This window comes from Berghia stephanieae, chromosome 11 (genome assembly GCF_034508935.2).
Source record: "Berghia stephanieae isolate SIO BIC M18660-M18661 chromosome 11, UCSD_Bste_1.3, whole genome shotgun sequence".
Classification (NCBI taxonomy): Eukaryota; Metazoa; Mollusca; class Gastropoda; order Nudibranchia; family Aeolidiidae; genus Berghia; species Berghia stephanieae.
In genome coordinates, this window is record NC_088370.1 from 6,136,720 (window position 1) to 6,155,379 (window position 18,660).

At 37.3% G+C, this 18,660-nt stretch overlaps 1 protein-coding gene across 3 annotated transcripts; it reads left to right on the forward strand.

Annotated features, from left to right (window-relative positions):
* The first annotated feature begins 2,231 nt into the window (after window positions 1-2,231).
* LOC144957385 (uncharacterized) lies at window positions 2,232-13,883 on the forward strand. Of its 3 annotated transcripts, none has more exons than XM_078888637.1 (7): window positions 2,232-3,185; window positions 4,325-4,468; window positions 5,360-5,466; window positions 6,483-6,518; window positions 7,274-7,378; window positions 8,118-8,270; window positions 10,284-13,883. In XM_078888637.1, exons 1-7 carry the CDS (start codon window positions 3,155-3,157, stop codon window positions 10,362-10,364), a joined length of 657 nt encoding a protein of 218 aa, XP_078744763.1. In that variant the 5' UTR covers window positions 2,232-3,154; the 3' UTR covers window positions 10,365-13,883. The 3 variants fall into 3 exon arrangements, with proteins under 3 accessions (XP_078744763.1, XP_078744762.1, XP_078744764.1); XM_078888636.1 differs by lacking the exon at window positions 2,232-3,185 and adding an exon at window positions 3,280-3,478; XM_078888638.1 differs by lacking the exons at window positions 2,232-3,185; window positions 6,483-6,518 and adding an exon at window positions 3,280-3,478.
* The last annotated feature ends 4,777 nt before the right edge of the window (window positions 13,884-18,660 follow it).

Consider the following 18,660-nt stretch of genomic DNA (forward strand, 5'->3'; position numbering starts at 1 on the left):
GTTATAAACACCGGTAAGCTATTTTAAGTAACATTGTCATGGTCTATAATTAGAATAGCGATCTGATTGGTTTGGTTAGTTTTTCGCGATTCGATTCTTGTAAGGGGTCGGCATTTCTGTAATTTTAAGTTACAAAGAAATATTCTAATAATTTGTTGTTTTTGTTGTTTTTTTTTAAATTTTGTTATTGAAATTCGTTGATTATTTATGTAATTGTAACAAGACTGTTGACAATTTTGAAACTCAAATAATCTTTGTAAATTTCACACTTTTTGGTTTGCATTGTGTTGCATCAGACGATTGAGGATTAATGGTGTGTGTGTGTGTGTGTGTGTGTGTATATATATATATGTGTGTGTGTGTGTATGTATGTGTGTGTAGTTGCGAATGTGTGTGTTTTTGCATGTTTGTGTGAAGTGGTTGTGCTCTGTGAAGTGAGCTAAAGTAAAACCTGGGGTGGTGGTGGTGGGGGGGGGGGGGGGGGGGGGGATGGGGATGTACCCTACCTTTTATTCTTTAAACTTTTCGTTGTATATGTATATATGCTTGAGAAGGATGCAGAGAATATCGTATACTGCACACAAAACGAACGAAGAAGTTCTAAAACAAACATACCAACAAAGGAAACTAATGCCCTTATTAGCGGATCGACAACTATCCTTTTTCGGACACATAGTAAGGAAAGATAAGAATGAATACCTGGCAAGTTGTGGAAAAATACCTGGTAAACGCGCCCGGGGGAGACAAAGAAAAACACTCATAGACCAACTGAAGGGCTTCACCAACCTAACAATCCAAGAGCTGTTTGAAAAAGCAAGAGACAGGGAGGAATGGAGAGAGATAATTCATGCAGTATCCGAAGCCTGGACCAGGCATGGAACCTAGAAGAAGAAGAAGAAGATATATATATGTATATATTATATCTTTGAGTTAACGATATCACATGATTCAGGAGCAATGGTCCAATTGGATTCAGTAGTCTGATGTCACGCGCCCGGCAACGCGGCCATCTTGGTTCTAAACAAAGAAAATCATTACTTTTTATTCTTCATGCTGGCTAGAACTTTTCATTCCCTTTCATATGCCTTGTGATCAGAATGTGTAAAAGTCAAAACATGATCAAATTTATGGGGTTTTTTTCCTCTGGATACGCGTTTAAGCTCGCCGGATAAATATTTCATACGGCGTCCGCCATTGTTCCGATAGTTTAGAGCCAGTGTTACTAAGTTACCATGCCTCATAAGGAAGGAAGTGATGTTACGACTATTGAAGACTAGAGAGCAGCTATACTCATTGACCATGACTGAATCACACACTTCTCAGCAAGCGTCATTCGACTGCGAGGCTTACTACTACTACTACTACTACTACTACTACTACTACTACTACTACTACTACTACTACTACTACTACTATTACTACTACTACTACTACTACTACTACTACTACTACTATTACTGCTACTAACTACTACTACTACTACTACTACTACTACTACTACTACTACTACTACTATTACTACTACTACTACTACTACTACTACTACTACTACTACTACTACTACTACTACTACTACTATTGGAATTAGTGTAGAGTAAAGGCTCTATCTTCTGTTCACTTGTCAGTGGTTGGGGAGTTAGGCCTTTTAGATCTGGCGGAAAGTACTTTGTGGTAGAATACTGTTCCTCCCGAAAAGTAGGAAGTTAATTTTACTAGAGAGAGAGAGAGAGAGAGAGAGAGAGAGAGGGGAGAGAGAGAGAGAGAGAGAGAGAGAGAGAGAGAGAGAGAGAGAGAGAGAGAGAGAGAGAGAGAGAGAGATTCAAATTTAGGTAGCGTATGAGGGATGCCATTCCCAAAAATACTAGGCTACGACTGGTATAATCTCCCCCCACCCCCACCCTCTCTCTCTCTCTCTCTCTCTCTCTCTCTCTCTCTCTCTGTGTGAGAGAGAGAGAGTGTGTGTGTATGTGTGTGTGTGTGTGTGTGTGTGCAACTTTCACTTTATACCAGATATTATTATGTTCATTAAAATAAATTTATTACTGTAACTTTAAATGTTATATAATGATATCCACACTTTAGTATGTGTCGTTACATTAACAACAACTAATCGCTTATATTACGATGGTAATATTGTTTTTAAACGACGTGCACTTATTTGCAGGTCAGATAACTCAATGGGCTCATTGTTGTAATGGAAACCTAAAAAAAAAAATGACGCAAAATAATATTGTCCATAACATTAACAACAATGGTAAACTAGGCCCATAAGTTAACATAACATAACATAACATGTGGTAGGGGCAAAATAGGATAAGATCCTTTGAATGCCCTTAATATTAATTAGTAATGCCATGAATCTATTGATTAAATATTACAATAACGATACACGTGGTAAAGATAGTATTTCAACTTAAATGTACTCATGTGGTGTACAAACATATATCTTTAACCGTGACATGCAAAGCGCACACACAACCCACACACACACACACACACACACACACACACACATACACACGCGTATAGAAGATAACCATAATAATATAATAATGCATAATATATACATACAAGATTGAAAGCCATGTCAACAGCAGAGCAAACAAGTATTATTCGTCATATATAAATCTCCCATCATATAATTCCCTGTCTACTAACACCTTGAAATAATCCATAGATTTTGCATTCTTTGTTTCAAATTTCAAACTGTTCCATTTCTGAACAATACGAATACCGAACCAGTTTTGTCTTATGTTTGTTTTGCATCTAGAGACAAAAATCTTAAACTTGTCCCCTCTAGTAAAAGTAATATTAGAATATGAAAAAAAAAATCAGAAAAGTCTATCCTATCCAGACAATGTACCAATCTATAAACCTGAATTAAATCCCCACGAATTCTTCTATATTTCAAACTTGGGTTCAAAGAATTCCCCCTATTCATTTTCTCCGGTTCAGAAAAAAAAAATCATTAAAAAAAAAAAAAAAAAAAAAAAAAAAAAAACAATATGAATGAATGAATGAATGAATGAATGAATGAATGAATAAATAAATAAACGAAAGTTTTTGAGTCTAAAGCGGAGCAACTCTAGTTTCTCATTCCATCGCTGTCTCTTGTTTTGAGTTGTGAGTTGTGAGTTTTGTTAACTACGCCATCATGACATCAGTAGACGTGATTCTTGTTGTCGGTAAGTGAATTTCAAGTTTTGTTGTTTTTTTGTTGTTGTTTTTTTTTAATGAGCCGAGCCCTCTTTTGACTCGTATTCGGGTTGTGGATCTTGCAGTCTCTTTGCAACGACCGGCCAACTGCCTTCACAATCAGTACAGCCAGTGAGCGAGCCCGTTGGAGTTGGAGCTGTCCAGCAGCAATCAAAGAAAAGTGAATTTCCTTTGACAAACCGATTCTTTAAAATATGACTATGGCAATGGCAGCACAGTATGGGACCCATATCAGAAAAATCAATTAGGAAGCATGGAGAAAGTAAGTAACAAACAATTACACCTCCACCAAAAATAACCCGGCCAGGGCGAGAATTGAAATTGAATAGCCCCAGCCAATGGCAATGGCAAGGGACGGCTTTTGGTTATTCTCACCCGGTCGTCCGATTGAGTTGAGAATCGTGATTCGATTATTGTTTCATTTTTTAATTTTTATGATAGCGTCAATTGCCCAAGGACCTTGATAAGAATTGCCAAATCGTCAATTGCCAAGGCCAAGGACCGTGTGTAGTGTCAGTATCAGTTTGTCAACAACTCACTCATACTCATCAATGTACTTTTAACTGCTATGGAGTGACGTTGGTGTCATGAAGTGATGTTATTGCCACGGAGTGATGTTATTAATAATTCCCTCTTTTTCTCTTCTCCCCCCCCCCCTCTCTCTCTCTCTCTCTCTCTCTCTATCTCTCTCTCTCTCTCTCTCCCTCTCTCTCTCTCTCTCCTCCCCTCTCTCTCTCTCTCTCTCTCTCTCTCTCTCTCTCTCTCTATCTCTCCATATTTCCTCTTTTTGTCATGGACCATGCTGGTTGGTATATTCTCAACTATTAACTATGAACTGCCACAGACTGATGTTGTTGCACAAATTTTCTACTTTAATTGTTCCTGCCTTATTGTGACAGTGTGCAGTATATTTTCCTTTAAAACAAAAGAAATCCTACTTTTATCTTTAATCTATCGGGCATTACTTGTACTTTGTAGGGATTTGCCACTTCGTTCTGTTTGTTTTTTCATTTTTTCCCCTGAATCGGAAGTTTGGATCCGAAAACAACAGTAATTTTTGTGATTTCCTGATGTAATATTTTCACCTATTTCTTATTGTCAATAATAGGCAAGAACAAGCTCCCAGTTCGGGTCAGCACACCCCACCCTGGTGTAGATGATGATGATCAGTGTCTTACTGTCCAACATCTGTGTCAGACGATTGAGCAACACACCAATATTCAACCACATGCTCAGAAGATTATTTACAGAGGTATGTTCAAAGGGGACTTGCTAGCTCTGTAGAAAAAGTATCAGTGGACAATAGAGAATAAAAACTTTTGGTGAGGGTGGCTCTGCATTTGACGCCATCCACAACTGGAGTGGTTCAAATCCCCATCATCGCAATGTTTTTATTCTCTGGCACTTTTCTACTCATTTCATTTCTTATTATCATTATCAATATCAACATAAATGCCTTGCTCTACTCATTTTTCTGAAATAATATTCATTCCATGTGACTATTGTTATTTAATTCATAAATAAAAATGCATCTTATTCACATGTGGTATGCAAGCATTTTGACTGGGTGGGGTTCCTGCCCTCCCATAGTGGGCATGGAGGTACATACTGTCTTCTATCCTTTATGTTTTCCAACATGCTTTGTCTTTGTCTTGGCATGAGATTACTTGGTTTTGTCCTGGCCCTGGCTAGAGTCCTGGCTGGGAGGGGAAACAAGTCAAATGCATAGTTATTGTTTTGGAAGATATTTTTTTCCTTGTAAATCATGTCATGTATTATTTTATGTTATTTTGAATATATAGTGTAAGCATTCGAGTGTATTCCTCTTTGTTGGATTTTGTGCTTGTGTCCGGATGAGACTAATAGGTGATCTCAAACTAAGTACATTGGTGGTATTCTCTTGGAATCTACATCTATTCCCTACTTGTTCCCAGTTCCCCTTTGTCTTACTTTCTCTTGGCTGCTTTTATTGTAATTCTAGAACTTTTGACTATCCCAGTTTCCTTTTTACTGGCACTGATATAACCTAAATGTGTTGCAAGCGCTGTAAAACCCTTAAAAACAAAAAGCATTTTGAGAATATCAAATACACAATTTTAACTTGATTAAGACAATTTGCTTCCATATTTCAATCTCTAAAAAGGTCGGACCTTATTCAAAACGTTCAACCCAAAGGATCCTTGCTTGAAAAAGTCTCTCTCATCACTTGGCATTAAAAATGGAGATCGGATTATGGTTTTTGGAAAACCGGTAAGTGCTTTATAGGGCTCCAACTGTATGATAAACGAAAATAACTAGAGCTGCCAACTATACTCCAAAAAGGTGTATTATTATGCTTTTTTAAATCAAATTATTGATTTATGCTTTTTTGTTCCTCATTATGCTTTTTTGTCATCAAGGTCGTGTGAGGGATTTCAGAATTTATTTTTTTTTTCGTCCGGAATCTTCTCTGACTGAAAACAGAAGAAAGCTGCATTTTCATCTTCTACTTCCAGCTTATCTTGTTTTCTGATGCCTTAACAAGTGTTATTTGGGCAGAGGTAGCCGTTACCAAATTTTTTGTGGAGAGGAATCTTCCAATAGCGATTGCAGCTGATTGGTGTTATATATGTAAATGAGTAATGCCTTTATTTTGCACAATTACACTTCAATCAAAATTACAACTTTTCTTCATTTAGCATTGGCAGCTCTGTATATATTTGTATGCTTTTTATTTTTTTTCACCCTTGATATTGCATGCTTTTGTATGTTGTTTGCAAGTTAGTCAAATCTTAACATTATAACTACAGGCTTGTTTTTATTTTGTCTATTTATAAGATTTCTTGGCATTCTCTATATCATGCTTCCTGCAGATTTTAACAATTATTGTTTGATAGATTTAAGTGGTTTTATTTTTATTGCTTCATCATTTTATTTTCAAATATAAAAAGAAAAAAAACGTATATGTTTATAAAGTCCGTATTCAAAGCAGTTTTCAAGGGGCTCAAGCCATCTACAACACTAAACATGACATGTCTTGATGTCTGTAAGGTTTTAAGATTTTATTTTTTTTTCAACATAGACGATCCTGTTAACTGCTGGGTACTCATCTACACCCGAGTATGATGAGAAAATGTGAGCAAATAGAATGTTTCAAGAACTCTTTACTTTGTACTCCCATAGTGAGACTCAAACTAGAGACCTCCTACAAATCTCATTTGACCTATATTTTATGTACGATGCACAATTGGGTTCCATTTTTTAAAAATATCTCATTTCACTTTCAGACTGTCAATGAGAAAGAAAAAGAAGAGTGTGATCCAGTAAGTATTTATTGATGATAATAATAATATTAATAATAATAACATTGATAATGTTAATGACAATAATGATAATAATCTATATATACTTATGGAGGTAAGATCGCTCGACCACAAAAACAAAGAGTGCTCAATTTTATTTTTTCGAGACATTGAAAAATTAAAAGGTACTGATAGATTATTTGGAATTGTTTGTGGGCTCACCTACTTTCTGATGCTATTACGTTTTAGATATTTACAATGATAATGGGTTCTGGTTTTGTAAAAATAATTTTTTTAAAGTTGCGAAACATTTTTATCACCTTTGTAGGGTTCCGGTATTGAGGCTCTGGGTCACTTAATTGATTTTGGTATGGTTTATAAGAGAGAAATACTCTGAAAACTCCGCCACTGCCCCCCCCCCCTCCCCCTCCCCCTCCAACTCCTTAAATTAAAAAAAAACTTGAGCATTTATATAGAGCAATTTCCATTAAGCGTGCTCAAAGCAACAGCACCGTAACATTTAGGATTAGAATTGATGCTTGTAAGGCAGTATTACAATTTTATTTTTTTATCCCTTTAACGGTCAGCTACATATTTTACTCCTGAGTATGGTGAAAGAATATGAGTAAAGAGCCTTTTCCAACAACCCAAAAATACGATGCGTAGTAATGCGGGACTTGAGCCTTGTATCCTCCAGTCTGAGAGTGAGTGTCAGACCACATAGCCAGGGGTATAAATGTATGTTATAAATTTGTGCCTTTAAACTTATTTTCCAGGAAGCAGATGAGCTGATGAAAGTTCTGGACCAGCACCAGGCCAGGATAGATGAAATTTGTCTATTGTGCAGAGACATGGTGGATAAAATTGCCAAGGAGCCAGGGGTAATGTTTAATGAATGCTCCTTTTTTATTTTTCAAAAGAAAACCAAAACTTATCACTTTCTTTTGGATTTTTTGTCGCTCGGTCGCTCAGCGATACATAGTCTGTCATCATGTCACAAAAGTCGAGCAATCTACTCAATTGGATTATTTGATGTCACGTCGCCCAGCAATGGCGAGCAGCGTGGTTCTAAACAATCTCAACTTCACTTGGGATCGAACTGTCCCTTTGTATGTGAAGTGAGTGCTCTACCAACTGAGGTATTGGGACCTGTGATTGATTACAAACAAAATCTGTAGAAATGAGTGGAGAAATCAGATCAACCTTCCACAATGTTCTGTTTTAAAGTAAAACCAAAAACTAGAGGTGCCTAAATGAACCCATAAAATGGAGAGAAAGATAAAGTGAGTAAATGTGACTCATAAATAAGGGAACAACACAAAACAGACGTTTCGGCCTTTGGCCTTTTTCAAGTAAACAAGAAATAAATATATATATATATATATATATATATATATATATATATATATATATATATATAATATATATATAATATATAATCTAATTTTATATATATATATATAAAATTAGATTATTTCGTGTTTACTTGAGAAAGGTCAAAGGCCGAAATGCTGTTTGTTTTGTGTTGTTCCCTTATTTATGAGTCACATTTACTCACTTTATCTTTCTTCTCATTCTGTTTTGAAGCTGTTATAAAAATGACACGCTTTCCAATTGCAGGCTGTTGAGGAGTGGAAAAAGCAGAGGAAGTTTTTCATGAGTCAGTCTGAGTATTCCATGCAGGAGTTGACAAGGCTGGATGCCACCCCAGGGGATCTGTCAAAACGCCAGGACTACAAGGCACGGAGGAAAGCCCTTGTTAACAGGTTATTGGTAAGTGTTACTTGTGCACTGTTAAAATAGGTGAAAGTTCAATTATTATAATTAAGGTTAAGTTAGTCTTTAGTGCTAGTTACAAGGTCTGGTCACATGAAAAATCAATGATCATTAAAATTTAAATTGAGCTTTTATATAGCGCAATAACCACTAAACGTGCTCAAAGCGCTTTACAAGGGGTTCCTGACCAACAGCAACACTTAACGTCTAGGACGGGACCATGGGTGAAATCGCCGGCATATGCCGGAAATTGTTTTTTTAGTAAATGTAATAATTGCCTTCCGGCATTTTGACTCTTCTAACGGCTTTATTATTATTGCACCACCGTTAACTTGTAATACTGGAAATACTATTTAATATTATTTTAAAGTTGACAATTGAACACATGTGTCACTTTTTTTTCATACATTTGATCTGTTTACACATCAGCTAAGTCACATTTTGTACTATATTTATCTTTTCAGTTGGTTATTCACTAAAACCATTGACACCACTTTTGAAGATTTGCATTGAATTATGCATATAAGCTTATTTTATACTTCAAATGGTCTCAGATCTCATTTTAAGCTTCTACTTCTTGTTCAATAGAACTTGTCAAGTGAAAAAAAAAATAGAACCAACATCTTTGACAATGAAGCCTTCAATCAAGGACTGCATTGCCAATAAACATAAATATAAATGGGTTATTTCCCTTTATAATACAACTGAAAATACTGTAATTTGATTGTTTACATTTTAAATATTTTTTTTCTTTAATATTTTGTATGAATCTAATTTTTAAAATCATTATTATTAAATGGGGAGCTGTAAGAACGCTGTAGGTTTTTTAAAAATGCACTAAGACTATGTTTGGGGTATTCAACTTGTATATCACATGGGTGGGTATTTCCCATATTTGAACCAAAAGTAGTAGTTGTAGTAGTAGTAGTCACCACTGCTACAACCACCATCACAGCATTGACACTGCCACAACCACTGCCACCACATCATTATCACCACGACCACGAGAGCATCATCACTACAACAACCTATACCAACAGTAACATCAAAACAAGTACCATGGTTGGGGTCTCTTGATCACTTCTTTGGGGTGTTTCGAATTGTAATAGCCCTTGATATTTGCAATTTCTGAGCCTTTTATTATGCAAATTTAAAGTGATGGCTTATCTTGGTGTCTCCATAAACCGGGTAAAACTGTAATCACTAGAGATTGCTGCAAATGGGTGTTTCAATGACAAAGATCATCTTGCTTTGGGTTTGGTGGAAGCTTTTATATAAATTCTGTTTTCAATCATGCAGACTAAGTTCTTTTGTCTTTTTTTTTGTGCTTTAAAAAAAAAAACACATTTAGGGTCATAGAATTAAATGTACTTTTCACTCTGGGAAGGTTGGCACTCAACCGGCAAGTCGGAGATTGCCAAAAAATTAAATTAGCATATTTTTCAGGCAAACTGGCTTCACCGGTCTGTCTTTCAGGCAAATTGATCCCCGTTAACTTTCACCCATGGACGGGACATGACGTCTGTTATTACAATCTATATTACAAATTTTTTTTCGGCCAGGTACTCATTTTACACCTGGGTGTGGTGAGAGAATGTTAGTAAAGAGCCTTTTCCAAGGACTCAACTATGAGCTGAGCGAGGTTTGTACCCAGGACCTTCCTATCTGAAAGCGAGTGTCTTACCACAACACCACATAGCCGCACATTAAGCTAGCGTAAAGTCTGTAGTGTAAGTTACAAGTCTACCAAGTCCGAAAAAAAATCTCCATTTCATATACCTAGGATCGATTTTTGGTCCCTTTGTATGTGAAGCGATTGCTTTAGCGACTGAGCTATTGACCCCCCCCCCCCCAAGTATTGATATTTTTAGAATAAAGTTCACATTTTTTTTCGGGAAAGGGGAGAGTTTATTTGGTTAAAAATAAAGATGTATTTGTATCTACGGCAAGCCTGATCCATATGAAACTTTGCCCTTTATATTTTCCTCCTCCCCACACCCATCCCCCCAGGAAAACATCAGCATGTGTGATAAACAAGTCTCGAGACTGGACACGTCTATACAACAAGCTGAAGGTGGTGGGAAGTCATGAGTGATTGTACACGGTCAGGTCAATGTGTAATATCTATACAGCAGGAATGCCTAATGTCTGTTTTTTTTCCTGGGATTTTTTGGGGTTTTTTCACACCTCAGCAGCTTTTCCTACGTCCAAGAACCAAGAAGAGGGGTGTTGAAAGTCCTTCTCAAGGCGGAAGTAAATATTATTGGAATTGGTGCCACAAAGGCCCCATTCTCTTGCAAAATAGGAGACTTGAGAGAGGTGTTTTTATTTGCTCATTTGTACAAGGTTCGTTTTAGGGGAGATGCAATACTACGCTCATTTTTGGGGATAAAGATGGGAGGGGGGTGGGTTATTTTCTAAATTCATTCCGCATCCCTGCTTGGACTTGAATCAATTAAGTTGGGTGAGACAAAGGTGCTAATAAACATGGAGGTTAACAGTTAAACATTTGATAAAGATCTGAAAAAGTGGGCCTGAAACAGTGTCCGACAAAGCAGAAAGGAAAATACAAGTAATAAAAAAAAAAAAAAAAATCCCAAAAAATCAGTCCATTTTTTTTCAGATTTTTTGGGATGTTTTTTTTTTTTTTTTTTTCTTGTACTTTTTCAGGTCGTTATCTTACACGAGTACTTACTATCTTATTTATCACTTTGATATGGACGATTGAAACTGTCAACTTCCCCAAATTCCACTCCAAGTATCTCAGTATGCTCCAACTTCTGTTCAGTATTGATGGGATAGAATTTGAATTTCAATTCCCTTGTTTATTTATGTACAGTAAAATTACTTTAAACCGAAAGAAGCTAAACCGAAAAATACCTTAAACCGCAAAGAATTTAATAAATTGTGCTAGTTTCTTAATTATCTTTGTACTAATTCTTACGATGAACCGAAATACTTCTAAGCAGGACTTTCTTTAAACCGAAACAACTTGAGAGCACCTTCCCTTTTTCTCTCTATATTTTTATTCAAATATTCGGGAAGGAGGCCACACGTAATAATGCCCGGCGATATTAAACAGAGCGTAAGTATAAGACGAGGGTGATGGGTGGGGTGGGGGGGGGAGGCAAACACTTCAATCACTGCACTTGGGCTTGGCCAACACCACAATCACAGACTGGAAAAGGAAGACAGCGGGTGACTGGCAGGCGAAAAATGAGGAAAGAGGGGGAGTTGGGGTGTAGAATCACGCAAGCAAGATGTTCTCGCTCATGTGTTGATGCTTTGGAACTGACTGGATTTGCAACACGACGATAAGGGGGGGGGGGGGGGTGGTATACAACTTACCATTGACATGCCATTTCATTTCCTCTTTGTTTAAATGTGAGTGTGAGGGGGGGGGGGGGAGGCTCTATGTAATTAGGCCTTTGAACCTAATGGCTTTTCAACAAAAGACAGCTTAGCATTGACACGCCTTTTCATTTCCATTTCACTTCACCTCTGAGTAGCTGGGCATCATTCATTATCAATTATCGCACAAGAACTTTCGATCTTATTTTAGCTTTGCATTTTACTAAAAGTTGTCTAAAAGAAAGCACTGTGCTTACACGTTTGAATTTAAAATCAAAATACTATGTGAAGTCGATGAAAAAAAAGTTGATCAAGACAGAGATATGTAAAATACACGGCATCCCGAACTCAACTCTTTCAACAATTTTGAATTGAAAACGAAAACCCCCAAAAATATTTTTAAAACACACAAAAAAATAAAAAAAATAAATTTAAAAAAAAAATTAATGGTTACGAAGACAGCATTTATTCAACAACTCCATTAACGGGAAACCCATGATACGATTAAATGAACAAATTCCTTAAATAGTTACTACCATTGAAAAACATTGCAAAACGGGAACTTGCTTTAAACCAAAATGTCTTTAAACCGAAATGGTTTAGAAGGTCCCCAAAATTTCGGTTTAAAGTAATTCTACTGTATTTTATTTTATATTTTTTTAAAATTTACATTTGTGACATGCTCTATCAAAACGGTATTATTTTTGGGGCGACCTATGCCTGGGTCTGATAATCCAAATTATTATGGGCTCCTAGTTGTAATAGTAATACTCTCAAACCAATGCAAAATGTTGTCCATTACAAGAATGCATTCAGTTATCCGGCATGTCAGTACGTGATGTAGATGTGAAAAATTGAATTTAAAATGTTGGTTACATGAGTAATAAACAAAAATGAATATAAAAGCTTTTTAAAAAAGAACAAAATACCGAACACGGAATGTTTCGACTCAAAACCCTTCTTCAACCAACAATAAAAACATATTATCTGACATCGATAAACAATTATTGTTAGGTTACAGCTCTTGTAATAGGGGGAAAAAGTAATTAAAATAGTAATTATCAGTGTTGATGGTTTTCCTCAGATCCGCTATTTTTTTTGTCAGAGGAGGAATTCCGTATGCGAGGACGCTTAAAACCAGGGAGTTGTATTTGTGCTGACATCAAACGATCGTAGTTTCCTTAGAATATAGAGGTGCTGGGCACATTTTTTGTGAATAATGTCAGAATGTGTTGTGAAGCGGAGGTCTTTGTCGATGGTAATTCCGAGGTCTTTTGAAATGGTCAACGGTTTTTAGTCTGGTCTTGGGATTTTTTTGTGTTTTCTGGATGCTTGTTTTGTTGAGTAAAAATTTTGCTCCTTCATTTTGGTTACATTTACAAATTCGCTGTTGACACGCCACGAATGGAATTTGTTGATTTGCTGGAGGTATGAATATTCTGACTGGCTGTCATTCAGGAGGCCAAGCAGTGTTGTGTCGTCTTCGTATTTAATGTCGCAACCTGGTGTCTCTGATACGCAATCATTTGTGTATATGATGTATAGCAGCGGAGAGCTCACGCATCCTTGAGGACATCCGTTTGAAGGGGATTTTGACGCTGATGCACTGGAACCGAGTGAAACAGCAAAAAAATATTTGACGCAGCCTTCCTGCAAGTAATAGGATTCTGAAATCAAGAATTGCCGACGAATCGCAGCCACTGATCGGCTTTGGGTACAAACTGGCAATCCAGTGTTCATATTGATGATAATAATAACAAATCACTTGTATTGCGTGCAAATTCCATGAATTCATGCTCTAAAGTGCTTTATAATAAAACAGGAACCCCACAAACAGAAAATAAAATAACTACAGCACTGGAAGCTTAGTTTGAAGAACAATAAACTAAAGTAAAGGCTATTTTAAACAGTTCAGTCTTTAAATATTAATTCTTCAAACAGTTGACTCGCCGTCCATGATGTCTTGTTTTGATGACAGGATGATATGCAGGAGGTATTAAAATGTTGTGGTCAGACGAGCCGAGCGGAGCTCTAGGTGGATTATCAAAATTGCAGGAAAAAAGTCGATGGTCGAATTTCATGTGTGCGGCAATTTAACAGACCAGTAATTTTCACATTAGTACAATGGTTAAAATTTGTTAGAATGAAAACGGGCAATTTGCTTTTTTTTTTCACTTTTTTTGCACGATTGGAGCGTTTCCTTGGCAGCATTTGCATCGGCTCTCCGGGGGAAGGGGGGAATGTGGATTGTCGTGGTGTCATGGGTGCTAGTCAAAGAAAATTCCAGCCCTGATAATACAGATCCAAAATTTTTCCAATCCTGAAATTTTAAAAATATGTAAATTCTACAGTGTTGTCGGTGTGTTCCTCATTTACCCATTTAGTCGCCTTTTACCGTGCATGCCAGGATCCAGCAGGAGATACCATTCTTAGTCCTTAATTTAAACAGGATTCGTGGCACAATAGATAGATAGCTATCTAGATCTAGACCGGTTTGTCTTACATAGATAAAGAAAAAATAATACTCTCATAGGGGCCTGCAGTTTCCAGTCACCGAGTTAAAACGTTTTTCATGTCCGGAGATCGGACAGTATGCAGTAAAGCAAAGTTTGAGAAATGACTGAGAACGTGCATGCATAACACAATATCGGTTAACATTCGGACTCGTTCATTACCAGTCAATTGTTGATGTTGTCATACATTTTGTTGTTGTTGTTGTCAACCCGGAATTCCAGAGTTATGATAACTTTGGAAAATTCTCGTGGTGATAGTACGGTCATACACCCACAGTCAATAGTTCAATATTGTTACAAAGAACAAGATACTGTTAATGTTATTGGGGGTTACACCGATTGTTGTTTACGTACACACATATACCTCCACCCCTTTTCTTGTTCAAAACGTTCTACGTCAATCCAGTGTAGTGAGTAGATATCAAATATCAACAGATGTTGGTGTGTTTTTCATCAGCCACAACTCAGTTATGCTGAATATTGACGCCAATCTATAGTCGCTGCAATAATACAGTGCACGCAGTTTACCAATCTTGTTTTTCAACGAGACCACATGGAGCTGTCCTGAGGCTGTTAATCCAGAAAACGTGGCTGATTCATTTCCCGTGGAGAAATGTGTTACCCTTTTAAGTTATTTAATTCTTCTACGTACCCAATTTCTTTTATGGCTTGTCTTATAAATTGCTTTTATCAGTTTTAGTGGAACGGTAACAAGAGACTGTCGGGTTTTAATAAAAAATATTTCTCAATCTGCTCCGTCTCCGCTTCTCTCTTTGTTCGTTTTATGTGCTAGCAGGTTATAGGCCAACTTTGGCGAAGATTTTTCTTAATCCTGAACCAAAGATCGGATGTTGGCACTGCGTCTTGGAATGCGGGCCAGGCTCTCCCTTAAGGCAGCATTCTCTTCTTTCAGCAGCTTGAACTGGTTCCGTCTGGCCCCAAACCTCCTGGCCATCTTGCCACTGCCTCTGCTGTCAGATTGGCTCTCCCTCTTTTTCACCATTGATTCAGAGTGGTGGCCCCTTGTATCATCTGGTGTTTGAGGGGCCTTGACCCGTCATCGAGCTTGTGATTCAGAGTGGTGTCCCCTGGTATCATCAGGCTCCCTGTGCATGGTTGGCTCCGGGCTTCTCCGCTAGTCCCTTGAACCCTCCGGCTTGGGATGGGCCTGGGTTCGATTGGGCCTGTACCCGTTTAGTCACTTTTTCTCGTTTCTTCTGGAATTATCAGGGGAGGTATTCCTTGGTAGGGAGGGGAAACCTCAACACCATCCTCTTCTTTGCTCTGATGGGGAGGCGAAGCCTCCACTCCGGCCTGACTGGGAGGCGTAACCTCTCCCCCGGCCTGAGAGGTCATACATACAAATGTGAAAAGAATGATTGCGTTACTAAATAGGTAGTTCAAGTTAAGATTCTTTCTTCTCAACACACATAAATCATGACTCCCAAGAAAAATAGAAGTTTCACAACTCGCACAAAATTATTTTTCAACAGGAGTGCTAAGCAGATTCGTCAAAATGAAAGTAGGTGTAAAACATCCCAACCCTCTTGTAAGAAGCGGTGAAAATTAATGGGAGCTAATTCTTTGGGGATATATTCTTTGAGGGTGGATTCGACTTTTTATTAGACATAGACAAAGTTCCACCCTACCCTGATGATGGCATGCGCTTAAGTAAGGACAAATCAATTCCTAATCCTCTGCATCTGTCCTAGAGAATGTCGTTTACCGTATTTTCAATCGTTCTCTTTCGCGATTTTATCATTTAATCTTCGCTGCTGGTTAAGTTTTCCTCTCAATTTCCTTTACAGGTTTATGTAATTTTTCTGCAAGAGAATGAAGTTTGGTGGATATTTTATTTAGTCTCTTGTCGATTTACCTCATGGACATAAAAAGAAAGTTCTGATAAGTGAAGGTTTATTTTTTTTTTTTTGTTTCGATATGCTTCTTGCTATTTGTTTCCATGGTTGCAGGACTTTTGTCTGTAAAGGGTCGCTGATGTTTGAAGGAGAGACAAAAACTCCATCTCTCCCCTTGCCATGCGACATTCTCCGCTTTTAAAATCAGTTTAGCACCATTAAGTCTTTAAACTTTGGGGACAGGAATGGGCAAAGGTCCATTGTTCACAGGCATCGGATCACATTGCAAAACGCACCTTTTGCTGATGAGTTGGTGCCATTCCAGCACTCTCTGTATTTCATGAGGTGAGAATGATTTACTTTGTACAAAACATAGATGGATTTGATATCATTCGCTGGTGAGTAGACACCATTCCTGCTCTCTCTGTACTTCACGAGACTAGGGTGATTTGCTTCATACAAAACTTCTCACAGTGGTTGAGTTTTGATGGGCATGAGGCAAGGAAGAAGTGGTCCATCCATCCTGCAGGGTTCTCGCTCAACTGGTCTTGATTGATTGTCCCGGTCACACTCCGTATACGATTGTCCCCTAATGGGTAAGAAAATTAGTTCCCATTTGTCGTATAAGGACCTGCTTATTTTTTTCGCTAGAGGTGTGGTAGGTTCTCTCAAAGCACAATGCTCAGGGTTATATGGGGTCCTTACTAGGAAGGGGTGTTGAATAAATAAGAAATCACTAATAAATTTTTGCTTGTCTAATAGTAGGTAAAACCTACTTTATTGAAATGTATTTGATTACACTCGGCGTGAGTTGGGAGGCGAATAACCTGGAGTCCAGGAGTTCTAGCTGTTTTATCTCCCCTGGTAACCAAAATATGCGTGGTATGCCCCACGATGCATAAAAAACTGCAATATGGGATAGAGGGAGATGGTGAAAATAAACCAAAAGTGCAATAAAAGAGTATGAAATCATACTACAAGATCGTTGAACTCATTATATCCCCTAATTCTGCTATGCATGTTTTCGATGTGGTCTTGATTGCATTTCCTTAAATTAAACATAAAAAGTCATTAATTCTCTGAGATTTTTGAGTGAATGTAAGGTTCATAACCAACCCACATGACATGGAAGTAAGTCTTTCCTCCCTTGTTCACAAAAAAGAAAGAGTAATCCTAGTGAAAGATACATAAACATTTCACATTTTGTATTTCTTTGATGAAATCTTTATTATTAATTGCTCTTTTCTCAAACGGAACAGTAACAGCATTAGAATTAATGAAATCCCACATGTTAACAACTTCGAAAAGAAATTAGAAATAATAGTATAAGTTCCACCTTCATGCAAAATATTTTAGCAACGCGTGTTCTGATCACTGCATTGGCAATGTTTGAAAAAATCTGAGAAGCCAATAAAACTTTCCAGTTTTTACCCCTTGGAAATTTGAAATGATCTTCTGACCATTTCGCCATTAGTCGAATGGGACTTTAAGTCAAGGTCAAATATTTTTAAATGTTCTGATTTTAAAAACTTGACATTGACATTGGTTGTCGTGTAGCAGCGTAACCGCCTCTTTATTTTCCTCTTTATTCACATATTCGTCCATCGTGACAAATTCAAAAATCGGAATGAAACAATCGGGAACAAGAAATACCATCTGAAACAATCTTTGTAGAATCTGCTGCGAGACCAATAGGCCTCGGCCTATAATATATGGGGATAAGTCTTGGAAGAAAACAAATTAGAAATCAATCTCAAATTTCTTTTCGCTTTTTATGTCAGTCGTTATCTGTTTGTAGAGGTGGCTGTTCATTTTCAATTTTCAAAGGTATTGTCACTGTCAGTTACAGACTGGAGAGCCAGTTTTTTTCTTCCTGAGATGGAAAGGTGACTTATCTGTCCTTTTCTTAAATTAAGGTCTGTGTCCAAGGTATATTCGGCCTACCTCTCTTTCCTCTTCCAGATAGATTCCACTGCATGAATGACATCTTTGGGAATCTACCGTCCTTCATTCACGCTACATTGACCATTGTAGATAAAATGAATGTCTTTATTGAAAAAAGTATTTCTCAAGTTTTTAAGTAGATGGGGTAGATCAGCAACATTTATATTAACATCAGTATCATATGAGGGGAAAAAATTATTTGCAGAATCATTCATAGATCTGATCCACTTCCATTGTGATGATTCTTGGTCCATGACAACTACTATCACAGAATGTCCTCATTTTGAAAGTTTCGAATTATTGTATTTAGGGAAGTTGCGCCTATGTTATGTTTATGTGCTGATAACAATATGTTTCGAGCTAAGTGAGAGTCCTCTTACCATTATGAGGTCTTTTTGATTTTTCATTCCAACGTCATTCGTATTTGTTGAAACAAATCCGATGATTTTGTCTTCACTCTTTTTATAAATAATACCTTCTTCAAACCGTCGCAGCTCACTGGGGTGCTGTGTAGATGTTCACTTTAAGACTAGATGCCTCTAGCTACAAAGACGTTACTCTTTATAGGATAAGGTGGGGGAATTCCACACCCAAGTTTTTCATTTGGTTGTCAGAAAGTAGAAAGTTTCGATTGATGATTGATGAGGTGATCACATAAAAAGGACAAATTAATATCCCACAACCATTCCAACGTGGATTCTGTACAGATACCATTTTTAAAAG